The sequence below is a fragment of the Balaenoptera physalus genome (assembly GCF_965194825.1).
Source record: "Balaenoptera physalus genome assembly, chromosome: 3".
Taxonomy (NCBI): Eukaryota; Metazoa; Chordata; class Mammalia; order Artiodactyla; family Balaenopteridae; genus Balaenoptera; species Balaenoptera physalus.
The window spans coordinates 60,249,867-60,262,698 of NC_138890.1; the positions used below are offsets into that span (position 1 = coordinate 60,249,867).

Sequence of the window (12,832 nt, forward strand, 5' to 3'; positions counted from 1 at the left end):
ATGTCCTCAAGGTTCATCCGTGTTGTAGCATTAGAATTCTAAGTAGGATTAGAATTTCATTCCTTTTAAAGGCTGAATGCTATTCCATTTTATGTATATACCAGCGGTCCCCAACATTTTTGGCACCAGGGACCGGTTTCATGGAAGACAATTTTTCCACGGACTGGGTGGGGTGGGGTGGGGTGGGGGAATGGTTCAGGCAGTCATGTGAGCGATGGGGAGAGTCAGATGAAGCTTTGCTTGGTCCTCGGCCCGGGGGTTGGGGACCCCTGGTATAGACTACATTTTGTTTATACATTCATTCACTGATGGACACTTGGATTGCTAGTAAGTCTAATACGAAAAAAAATTTGTTTAAGATAGAAAGCGCCTTGAAAAAGGAATAGATGTAGTCTTGAGAGTCTGAGGAGAGATTATTTATGGTCTGTGTGATGAGTGATGTAAAAAATAAAAAAATACGTAAAGGAGGATGTGGCCCATTTGCTGGACCTTGAAAGACAAACACAACAATGCTAACTACATGAACTTAACTACAACTATTTATCGTGTACCTACTGTGTGCATTGTGTTATGCTCGGAGCTTTTCATCCTGATCTTATTTATTCCTCAGAATAACCCTGTTAGGGTTATTCTCATATTAAATGAGGAGACAAACTCTATTGCTATACAACTAGTATAGGAACCAGACATACCTAGGCTCAAGGTAGACCAAACCTTGAATACAGATCTATCTAGTTCCAAATTCCCTGCCCTTTCTTCTCCCCCACAGATTTTTAGAGTAGGTAAGACATAGATTTCTTTCACGTCCAAAAGTCCAATTACTAGTCGCTCTTCTGGTTCAAACACCAGGTACTTTATAGCAGATTCTCAAAATGTGGTTTGCAGACCACTTGCACCAGGTCATAAGGGGAGTTTGCAAAAGTGCAAATTTCTGGGCCCCATCGCAAAGATTCTAAGTAATTAAGTTTGGGATGAGGATCAGAGAATCTGTTTTTTTTTTTTTTTTTAAACAAACTAATGTGGCCTCTCGTGAGAACCACTATGTCTAGAAGGTCTTCCAGGGGCGTTCAGTAGAAATACGTTCTTTGGGAAAACACTTCAACTAAGCCTTCTGGTCTTCTCCACACTGCCATGCCTGAAGCTCGCAGGCTGACTCTCTCATGCCTGACAGCACAGGGACTCGCCGAAGGCATGAATGACTTAAGGGGTTTTGGCCTGATCTATATACATCTCAATTTAGCAGCAAAAATTAAGCTATTTGTCAAAATGCTTAAACCCATACACGAAATCTGCGCGTTGTGCTGTGTTTGGAAGGATGTGGAGAAACAGGGCAGGCCTATAGGTCACGTGGGGAAGATGTACTCTGAATCGGAATCCTGGATATTTCAGGGGTTGCCAGCGCTGGAGAAGGTTGGAAAACCGATCAGCCAGCCTCATGCGCAGGCGCAGAAGGAAGGGGGAAATCAAACCTTCAAGGAGCACCCTTCCCCCATCCTCTTTCCGGCTTTCTCCCACTGCGCAGGCGCAGGAGTGAAGCAAGATGGCGGCCCCCGTGGATTTGGAGTTGAAGAAGGTAAAAGAGGGTCTTGAGCAGGCAGAGACTTTTTCTTTGGAAGCTAAGGGGACTGTGAACGAGAATATCGAGTGAGACTCGAGTCCTGCGGAAGGCTCCAGGGAAATGGGGAATGGTTTCCCAGAGTCCTAAGGCGGGACAGGGTCTCTTTAGGTTGGAGTCGGGGGCGAGCTGCTCTTTGCTGGGTAAGAGCCGGTTGCGCTGGGCCTGGTTAAGTCTGATGGGCCGATAGCTGTTCTGTTCCCTTGTTCCGAGTTCCAGAGACCTTTCGTTGAGCTTGGAGTTCTCAGTTCCATAGTGAGGCCTGAAGTGAGCGTTTCCAGCTGGAGCCCTTTGAGACGGCTGCCCGAGCTGAGGCATCTAATTCTGCATTCTAATTTGCTTTGAAAAAATCCAAGTCCAACCTGTGTTTTTAGGCCACTCCTTCAATCCCATACCTTGTAAGGTCGCTACATACGGTTCAGTTAGGTATTCTCATAGCAGTGTTCATCTTAGGGCTTTGGTCTCAGCTCCCCCCCCCCCGCCCCCGTTTTTAAAGACTTGTCAAAAAAGAAAGTTTTCCAGATAAAATCGGTATCAGAAGGAATTGGGTTTCTCTTTTCAAACAATTGCCTATAAATGTGTTGTTACTCAGGAACGTTTTCGCAGCTTAAGAGTTGTCGGGATTCCTAGGCTTGACCCACTTTAAACATATACTTTTCTAGAAAAGGAAACAGTTTCAGAAAAGACTCAGACCAAGGTTGGGACTAGAATCCAGTATTCTCTGCCTTACTTCTCACCTTTCGACCACTAGTTTAGGTTCATTAGAAGAGCAAATCTTACTTAAGGCTGTCTCCTGGTCAACCTCTGCATAAGAAATAGGACAGCTGAAATAGCTTTTCCACCTAATAAATGAAGCTGTTTATTATTGCTCTGAGGATTTATGTGTGTGTGTCTTGCTTCTTGTTTGAAACTTGTACCTTTAGTCCTTATGTGGTCTCTAGTGCTGTAATATCTTAGCATTAACAATATACTAGCTTCCTTAGCAAACTGTGTCTTAAAATGTTATAAAAGTTTACCTTTTTTTTCTGTTAAAAGTTCAAATTTAAGTTAGGGTTTAGTGAAAGAGCTAACAATAGAGTACAGCTGTGAATGGACTTACCCCTCAGTATTATTTGAATTTGTTGCTAGGAAACCTGTGGACAGTGAATGCAAACTGAGAAAATGATTACAGACTTAAATTGGGTAGTTTTGACAACCAATGAAATTAACTGAAAAAAAAAACTTGTTTAAAGGTCTTCTAATATCTTTATAAGGTTTTTTTTTGGGCGGGGGCGGGGGTGGCGGCAGGTGGAGACTATTAGGAAACTTTAGGCACTTCCTCTCCCCCAAAATGAATCTTTTGAAACCTTACTAGTAGGTGAGAACAAAGTGAGAATAAAAATTAAGTAGTAGCTTTTGCTGTGTATTGCAGCCGCAAATGTTATTATTAAGGCATAAATTTGAGAGCATGTGAAAGTCATTCTAGGCACTTCATGAGTATCCAAGAACCTTTTATCTTTGAGTAAGGGTACTCAAGTGTCAAGTTTGGCTTGGTATGTGCGTATGAAGATCATGATGCAATTCTTCTACCAATGCTTTGAAATTCTTTTTGTCTTTCTCTTAAAATATTTATTTTCTGAATATTACTGTAGATAGTAGAATAGAAAGATTCCTGAACTAGAGGTCAGAAGAAATGGATTTAAGTACTTGCTTTTCCACCTAGTAGTTGTTCAGCCCTGTGCAAGTCATTTATATCTCTTTAAAACATATAGTTAATTTGTAAACTGTGGTGGTGAAACTGCCATCCCTAACTCAGGATTATTGAAAAGAGTAAATGAGACATTTATTATATCTGTCAGTATTCTCATATTAATATTCACATGTTAATACTTCAAACAAATGTGGGAAAGTACTTTACACCTAGTTGTGTAATACAGATGTAGTGAGTTGTTACATTTATGTTTCTTGTTTTGGATCTCTGGGTTTCATCCTCTGACTGTTGCATTTAGTGCTTTTATTACTCCTTGGATACCTGCTACTTGATATGGTTATTATTTACCTTTGTTCTGCTTCATATAGGTTGCATCTTCTGAGGACTGAGTAAATTCAGTACAGTTGACCCTTGAACAACACTGGTTTGAACTGCGGGGATCCAGTTGTATGCAGATTTTTAAAAATAGAAAATACTAGAGTACTACACGATGTGTAGTTGGTTGAATCCACAGATGTAGAACCAAGGATACAGAGGAACTGCTGTATAGGAACTGCCACCTATAAATTATACTTGGATTTTCAATTGCACGGAGGGTCAGTGCCCCTAATCACCGAATTGTTCAAGAGTCAAATGTATTTAGCATAGTGGCTTGATTGTTTACAATTATATTGATTTTTATTGATGTTTGCGTGGTAAATTTCACAGCTTTGTCTCTGGTTAGCAGACTTTATTTTAATATATTTAGATTTGACTTAAATGTTTCCTGTAAAATGTTGCACCTACTAAATCACGGACTTATTTTTTAGGCCTTCACAGAGCTTCAAGCCAAAGTTATTGACACTCAACAGAAGGTGAAGCTTGCAGACATACAGATTGAACAGCTAAACAGAACGAAAAAGCATGCACATCTTACAGATACAGAGATTATGACTTTGGTAGATGAGACTAACATGTATGAAGGTGTAGGAAGAATGTAAGTAAAGTATATCCTTAAGGGGGTTATCTTGAAAGAGGTTTGTCTGAATTAAATCATAGAATTTGTTCACTTTACAACTTGTGTTAAAGTATCATAGTAGCTTTAAAGATCATCTAGTCAAATATCTTCTTTTTTTTAAAAATGAGAAACTGAACTCTAGATAGATGTGTTTAATTTTAAACTGTGAAGTACATTTTAAAAATATTTATTCCCTGTTCTTCTCTCTATGCTTAGGTACTTAAGTGTGTAACTTCAATGATAAAGATATGATTTGTTGTGAAAAGATGTTTATAGTAGTTTCATGTGTGAAGATTTATTTAAGTAGTTGTAGTTTTAACCTCCCCTTCCCTACCTAGTTATTAGTAGTCACACAAATCATAAATCTTTTAGATGTCTGATCAGGTTGTAAAATAAAAATAAATATTCAGTTGTGATTTAAATGTACTCATTCTGTCAAACATGAGAAATCTAGTAAATCACCTTACCTTTTGTTTGTTCTAATTATGATTAACCCCCTACACTTCACTTTTTTTCTTTTTAAAAAATACATTACCCTTCTGAGAGAGAATAGATCTGCTTCATGTTCTCTAAGCAGTAAATAGGAATGGAAAACCCCTTAACTACAGGTCACATTCCATTACACTGAGCTAAAAGGAGACTAATTTTTTTTTTTTTTTTTAGGTGGGGGAGGTACAGGAGGAGGGTTTTTCTGGAATTTGGTCTCTGAGTATTACTTAGTAAGTGGACCATTACTTAAGTTTGGAGCTCTTTTAGTTGGAAAGGAATTTGACCTCAGTCTAGGATGACTTGTTTTGTGATTGATTTGAAGGAAGCATGGCATGTGTAACATTTAGTGATGACTTTAGAATGACATCATGAGAAATAGACCCTGCTCATGACTAGCTAATCCATATCTTTCTGGAAAAGAGATTGATGATGATAAACTGTTCATCTGATTTGCTTTCTCAGAATAAACAACTACCACAGATAAATTTTATTGCTGGAGTTCATGTTTTTCATTTTAGCTTGTTTTAAAAGGAAGATAATCCCAATTTGAGAGTTTGTTACTGGGACACAAAAGAATTGGGATGAGAACAAAGTAGAACCTTTGAATATGTGTCTATGTAGTATGAAGTGCATTGTTGGCATTCACTACAGGATAATTTTATCTTTAGTTTGAATATCCTTAGGTCTTAAAACAGTAATGCTAACTTTTCTAGCATGCTTGTTGATATGTTGCACCTGGATTTCACATCATTACATTAGCCTTTGTTGGCAACAGCTAAAGAATTTCTTTTTCCAAAACAGAAAAACTTTCTCTTTGGTCTTTTGATCTACAGTGAAGTTTTAATTTTTAATTAGAATACTTTCATTTATTAAACATTCTGCAGAAATGATAGGAAGTTGCTTTTTTTGCATACTGCCCAAAGTGCTACATATGGGTTGTAGTCACAAAGAATTTTAGAGTTTAAAGGCTGAGATATGGTTTTAAATTTGACTTTTGTTCTTTCTGCATCTCACTGGGATTTGTAAGGGCATGTAAGGTAAGTAGTGTTTGTTGTTGGCTAGAGTATTAGTGCCCTCAGGAAGAAAAGACTTGCTGAGTATTAGTCTGGTCATGAGGATGTTCTCTTTCTTGATGCTAAACCTGAAATATCTATTTCTGGATTTATAGTCTTGAGTAATTTTGAATTGTGATTCACTTCTTTAATTCTAGTGTTTACCTTAATTTGTCTTTTCTTTTCCTTTTTGAGTATTATTAGGGAATTCTAATTAGAATACTAATTTTTCTCAAACTTGTTTTAAAACCAAGAGTTAGGAGCTTCCCTGGTGGCTCAGTGGTTAAGAATCCGCCTGCCAATGCAGGGGTTACAGGTTCGAGCCCGGTCTGGGAAGATCCCACATGCCATGGAGCAACTAAGCCCATGTGCCACAACTACTGAGCCTGTGCTCTAGAGCCCATGAGCCACAACTACTGAGTTGGCGTGCCACAACTACTGAAGCCCACACGCCTAGAGCCTATGCTCTGCAACAAGAGAAGCCACCGCAGTGAGGAGCCCACGCACTGCAATGAAGAGTAGCCCCTGCTCGCCGCAACTAGAGAAAAACTGGTGTGCAGCAACGAAGACCCAATGCAGCCAAAAATAAATAAATAAAGTTATTAAAAAAAAAAAAGGCACCAAGAATTATGAAATCTAAAACATTACATTTTTGTTTTAGAACCTGCAATAGATTTTTGCCATTGCTGAAATTCAGGCCTCATTGCATCTTGCCTGGACTAAGAAGGCAAGCTTCATTGTGTCTTGCCTGGACTGAGAAGCTATAGCTTCTTTCTTCTTTTTAATATTTATTTAATTTATTTATTTGGTTGTGCCGGGTCTTAGTTGCGGCAGGCAGGCTCCTTAGTTGTGGCTCAAGGGCTCCTTTAGTTGTGGCACGTGTGCTCCTTAGTTGCGGCCAGTGGGCTCCTTAGTTATGGCATGCGAACTCTTAAGTTGTGGCTTGCATGTGGGATCTAGTTCCCTGACCAGGGATTGAACCTGGGCCCCCTGCATTGGGAGCATGGAGTCTTAACTACTGCGCCACCAGGGAAGTCCCGAAGGTATAGGTTCTTAAACTGTTCTCTCTGCCTTTATTCTGTTGGTCCAAAAGCTTTCTTCACACATCTGCCAGACATCTGCCAGAGTTGATCATGTCATTATTTCTCATAAAATCCTCTGTTCACCCTTGGTTGCCCATGAAATAAAATCTAAACTTGTTCACCTAGCATTCACGGTCATTCATAATCTGTTCTTAATTTACCCTTCTAGCCTCAAATCCCACCACTTTCTCTTCCCAGGCTGAGGATAGCACATAAATTTCATCTCATGGACTTGCCTCCTTCCATTGGTTTTGAGTTATCTGTTGAGAAGGAGTTTGAGTCTCATGTGGACTTAAACATGCTTTAATTGATCAGTGAGGTCTGTCATGGGCTGAGGGTAGAAGAGTAGTAGCACATGTACCCAAAATTGTTATCCCTACCCTTGCCACATGGGTTTCCTCACGCATGCCATGTTTTTGTGCTTTCTTGATTTTGCTCCTTCTGTCCTTCTTGGCCTGCAGTATCCCACTTTCCCTTGTGAAATTCTCATCTTTCAAGATGTAGCTTATCTTCTCTGAAGATTTTTTCATCTTGCCTGGCAGATTTACTTACACTTTCCTGGAGGATACCAGAGCTTTTGTTCCTCTAGCTAGTAGAGCACGTGGGTGGCAGTATCAGGGTAGGGGGCAGAACTTGATTGAGTTTGAAATGGTCTGGTTTTCCCAACTAGATTGTCAGCTCTGTGAGACCATATACATATTTATCTTTGTTTCCTCAGTTCTCAGTATAATGTCTGGCACAAAATAGGTGTTAAATGCGTGTGGATTTGAATTGAATATGATTCTCTCGCCTAAAATAACCACATTTTCTTTTGGTTCTTTAGAAGGAAAATGTTTAGGAAGTGTCAGAGACTTAGGAATTGGAGTTTATTATGCTTTTAAAATATATGATTCAATAAAGGTGAAATTTTAAAAGTAACATTTTGACTAAGGTCAAAGGGATTGTTTCTGACCAAAATTATGTCCTTTGATCTGACAGAATTAATTCTTTATTAAATCTGTTGAGAAGGTTGACAAATTCTACATGTCAACCAGTTGCAGAGATAGAACGGACAATATAGAAAAACCCAAGCCTTAGGATTATGCTGAGGGCAGTATAATTTTTGGAGAATAAAAGCTATTCTGTGCAGAATAATATCAATACAATTGTATATTTTACCTTACTCATCCTCACATAGGATGGAAGTCAGATTTTTCATTTTAGGGTGTGTATTTAGGTTACCAAGTCATTTCAAGCCCAGATGCCTTTCCCAGTCATTAAGCATGGAGAAAACTGGTACTGTTAAATACCCCTTATATATGGCTATTTTTGGTTTAAAACAAGGAAAATCAAGCTACAGGGTAAGAGATGATGAATTGCTATATACTGTAAGCTCTGCATATTCATTGCTCAAAGCTATATTCTATCCAGTCTCTTGGCATGTTGCCAGCACATTTTAGTTCTCTTACTTCATATTCTTTGGAGAGGCTGTTATGTAGCCTGATACTACTACCACCAATTTCTAGTTTTGCTACTTAAGCTGTTTGTGAGCTGACCTCACCATACCGCTTTAAGAACTATGATGAAAGTTACAACTGTGGAATGATCTGTCTGAATAGTTGGAAGTGTTTGTCTTCATCTTTCTAGCATGCAAGGAGGGAACAGATCTCAAATAAATATTACATGAATGTTTCTTGTATTTTTTTTTTTTCATGAATAAGAACCAGCTTGTAATCGTTTATGGGAGTTTTCTTCCTTTTTCCTTTGCATAGTAGAAGATAAGAGTATTTTTAAAAATTAGAATTACATTTGAAAGAACACATAAATGACATTTAGTCATGCTGGTGTTTGAAAGGCCCATCATCAGAATAAAGGTCAAATTTATTTTTATTAACAATAGGTATGATCCAGACCCTGATTTGATATTAGGTCCATTATTCTAATATCCTTGTGCTTGAACATTACATAAATAACATTTCTTCTTTCCAAAAGTTGTAGCATAGCTTGATGCTTATGTGTGGAAATGTTTGGGGCTTTTTATTATTTTAATATGGGAGGAACTTGAGTAGATTAGCCTTTGAGAAGAATGATTAGTGCCTTTTTAAAACTTGAACCTAACTAAAAATAACTTTGTACCATATTTAAACTAATTTAGAGGTATGCCACCATTCTGTGGATATTTTTTTACATTTAAGGAACTAAGAATGAACAATGGTATAAATCTACCAACTAGATAAGTGTCTAGCAATGCAGAAATTGCTGTTCGGGAGCAGTGTTGCTATTTCTACTTCTTGAAGTAATTTGATGGTTGATCTCTAATGGTTGAAAGATCCAGAAGTATAAAACTTAAGATAAATGTGGCACAGGTAGAAAATGAAAACAGTAGGTATATTTCTGATAGGTAACAAAATTTTTAAAAAAATCTAAATAATCGAGCAACTTTTCAGCTGATTAGGATGTAGAAATCTGAACTCTTTGTGACAGTTTGGTTGAACTGCCCTTTGTTTAAAATGTTATGTTGGTTTTGTTGTGATTTTAATTGTTAATTTGAATGTTGACTTGTAATTTGAGTTGTGACATTTAGAAAAGCCAAGATGAAACATTTGCAGTTGCTCTAGGTTTAGTTATGTTAAATATTAATCAAAAGGGGTATGTATAATCATGCTACCTCAAGTTTTGCAACCATTTTACAATTTCATATTGATGTAGAGTTATATTCCAGTCAATTCAAGGTCATTTTAATTTTATTTATTTACAATTTTTAAAATTAAAAAAAATTTTTATTTTATTTATTTTTGGCTGTGTTGGGTCTTTGTTGCTGCACACGGGCTTTCTCTAGTTGTGGCGAGTGGGGGCTACTCTTCATTGCGGTGCTTGGGCTTCTCATTGCGGTGGCTTCTCATTGCTGTGGCTTCTCGTTGCGGAGCACAGGCTCTAGGCGTGCGGGCTTCAGTTGTTGTGGCTGGCGAGCTCTAGAGTGCAGGCTCAGTAGTTGTGGCACACAGGCTTATTTGCTCTGCAGCATGTGGGATCTTCCCGGACCAGGGCTCGAACCCTTGTCCCTTGCATTGGCAGGCAGATTCCTAACCACTGCGCCACCAGGGAAGCCCCTCGAGGTAATTTTAAAGCTGAAGATATAGTTGTACTATATTTCATTCCTAATAAACAACAAATCTTGGTGTAGTAAATATTAAGTATTATTGATACTATAGTAATAATGGTTTATATTGTTTTTCTCACTAGAACCAAGTTTAGATATTTTATTTAATGCTTACTGTAGGAGAAAAAAAAATGCAGACTACTTTTGGTGTGAGAGCCACACAGCAAATTCGAATTTATAAGCTCCTTATACTCTCTTTGAAAGTATTCATCTGTAGTTTACAGTAGAGAAAATGAAGCAAAGATAAAATAATTTTCAAAGGTAGGAAGAAATTTTCTTAGTCATTTTTTTAGGTTTTATTTTAAAGGAAGAGGAGTTTTGATGTTGAGCTGCTTTTCCTAATAGAATGTGATCCAGCCTTCTTGTGTTTTTATACAGAGCCATATAAAGTCATGGCTTTCATTGCTCAGGGTCCTAAGGGGGAAAAAAACAACTTTTCCTGTTGTGCAGGGAAAAATGACTTCAGTTTTGTTGATGCTGAGTATGTATATAACCCCAGCTGGGCATAGTCTCCTCTTCCACAGGTGTGGTACTCTAGGGAGAGGAGATTTTTGAGTAATATTCTTAATTTCTGTAAGCTGTCAGTGATTTAAAAACTCGGTGTTCGTTATAACTGTGCTTACTGCTGTGTAGAATGACATCACTGGTTTTATGGCAGGGGAAGTTAACAAACATTTGCGTAGGAATTACATAGCCGTTTTTCTTCTGCAGAAGAATACTGTTAATAATTCTTTCCCTTCTTGCCCTCCCATGTTCTCCAGAATCCAAACAATCTCACTGAAACACAGGAAATTAATTTCAAAAATGTGTCAATTAGGAGTTTATTATAAGAAAAGAAAAAGAAGTCTGTTACACTTACCTTGGGATATACAAACATGCTGAAATAAAATTTTTATTTAATGTGTCTGTTGTAGGGTTGCTTAGTTTAGGCTAGAACTTGTTTAAATGTAATTGATTCATTTTGTTACCATTACTTGGAGGAGTTTCCTTGTGCATTTCCTGACATCAAAAGGCCTGACATTTTTTTTTTTTGATCTGCTTTTGTTGCATGAAAGTAGCAATTAATCAACAACACAAGAGGATAGTGCAGTGTATTCCAATTGGTGATAAGCAAGAATTAATGTAGTTAACTGAGGGAAGGGTGAAAAAAATTACCTTGTTGTTCCTATGTAAATAAAAATAAAGGTAGCAGTAATCTTGAACTTTGTTACTTTGTCATTGGGGATTTGGGTGCTGTAACTGACTTAACTCTGGCTGAATTTCTCTGAAGTGAAAATCAATTTTAAGCTGTACCAAGAATTTTGTGATTTTAGCTGCCACTTATCTCATAGTGGCAAATTTAGGAACAACTTGCTATCTAATCTGTTTGAGAGAGGACTGACATGTTCATGTCAAGGGACATAGTCTGCTTAATGAAACACCCAAAAGGAACTCAGAAAAAATATTGACTTAAAAGGTAAGAGTCAGTCCATATTCATGAATACACACTTGATAATGACTTATTGGTATTCTTTTCTTTCTTATTACTTCTATCAGGAATTGCTGTGAATTGCAAATATCCTTTGCCCAGATGGAATAATTAGGATTGCAGTGTGTTGCATGTACCATTAGTGCCTGTGGTTTTGTGAAGAATGTATACCCACTTTAATTTTAGACTTCAGGTTTGAATGGACATGTCTGGGAGAATGTTATCTCATTGTTCTGGCCAGAAACTCACATTATCAACTCTTGTTCTAAGATCAGTTACCTTGAAATGGACCAGATTACTTGGAAGACACTATCCCTTTGGCTTTGAAGAGGACTAGAATATTCTTATATCAAAATTTGCACAGCAGCAGGAGCCCAGTACTGAAAATGTATCTCTAAATAGATAAGAGCATGACTGCCCTAAGCCAAGCCTTTTACATTGTTTGGCTCAGGGTAAAAAGATTTGGACCACAAGATGCATCCTGTATGTGTGTGTCTGAGTCTTTTGCACTGTGCCAAAATATATTTATATTTCTCTGTGACTTTCTGCTTTTGTACCAAGAGTATTCTGTTTGTGTCCTTCAGTACTCATTGGATAGTAATTTTTTATTATCCATTGGTTCTCGTTTATCCAATGTTATATATTAACCTACTAGTAAAATAAAGATCACATCTTGGAAAAAGTTGTAGCATAGCTTGATGCTTATGTGTGGAAATGTTGGGGGTTTGATGAGGCCAGAGTGAAAGTGGTAAACATCAGAGGTGATTATTTACCAGAATGCTTAGAATACCAAGTAGTGACCAAAAATAAATGTCATGTTTAAAATAGATTAACATACTACTGTTTCTATTTCAAGAGTAATAGTTTGATTTAAAAATACACAGTGATTTTTAATTAGTACAGATTGAACCTATCAGTATGTGAGTTACTCATCTAGAACAAGGAATGTTTACATGGAATTGGGTTCCTGAAGGGACCATGATTTTTTAAATAATTATAGTGAATTCCCAATCCTCATCTTACTTGACTTATCAGTAAGTAGCATTTAGTCCAGTTTATCTTTCTTTCCTTGATGCACTTTCTTCCTGTGGCTTCAAGGATACCACCTCTTGGTTTTCCTCCTATTTCGCTGGCCATTCCTTCTCAGTCTCCTTTACTGTTTCCTTTTCTTTCCCGTTTCCAAATATTAGATTGATCTTGGGCTCAGCTCAGCCTTTGGATTTTTTTCTCTTTTCTTGTATATACTCAGTTTCTTAGTGATCTCATCCAGGCTTATCTCTTTAAATGCTTTTTTATATAC

The 12,832-nt window shown here is 37.5% G+C and overlaps 1 protein-coding gene across 1 annotated transcript in view; it reads left to right on the forward strand.

Annotated features, from left to right (window-relative positions):
• The first annotated feature begins 1,422 nt into the window (after positions 1 to 1,422).
• Positions 1,423 to 12,832, forward strand: part of PFDN1 (prefoldin subunit 1) — a 62,066-nt gene continuing 50,656 nt past the window's right edge. Inside the window, exons 1-2 of the mRNA XM_082454333.1 lie at positions 1,423 to 1,573; positions 4,115 to 4,281. Coding sequence (XP_082310459.1) covers positions 1,541 to 1,573; positions 4,115 to 4,281 — 200 coding nt within the window. The 5' untranslated portion in view covers positions 1,423 to 1,540. The remainder of the gene's footprint in view (positions 1,574 to 4,114; positions 4,282 to 12,832) is intronic.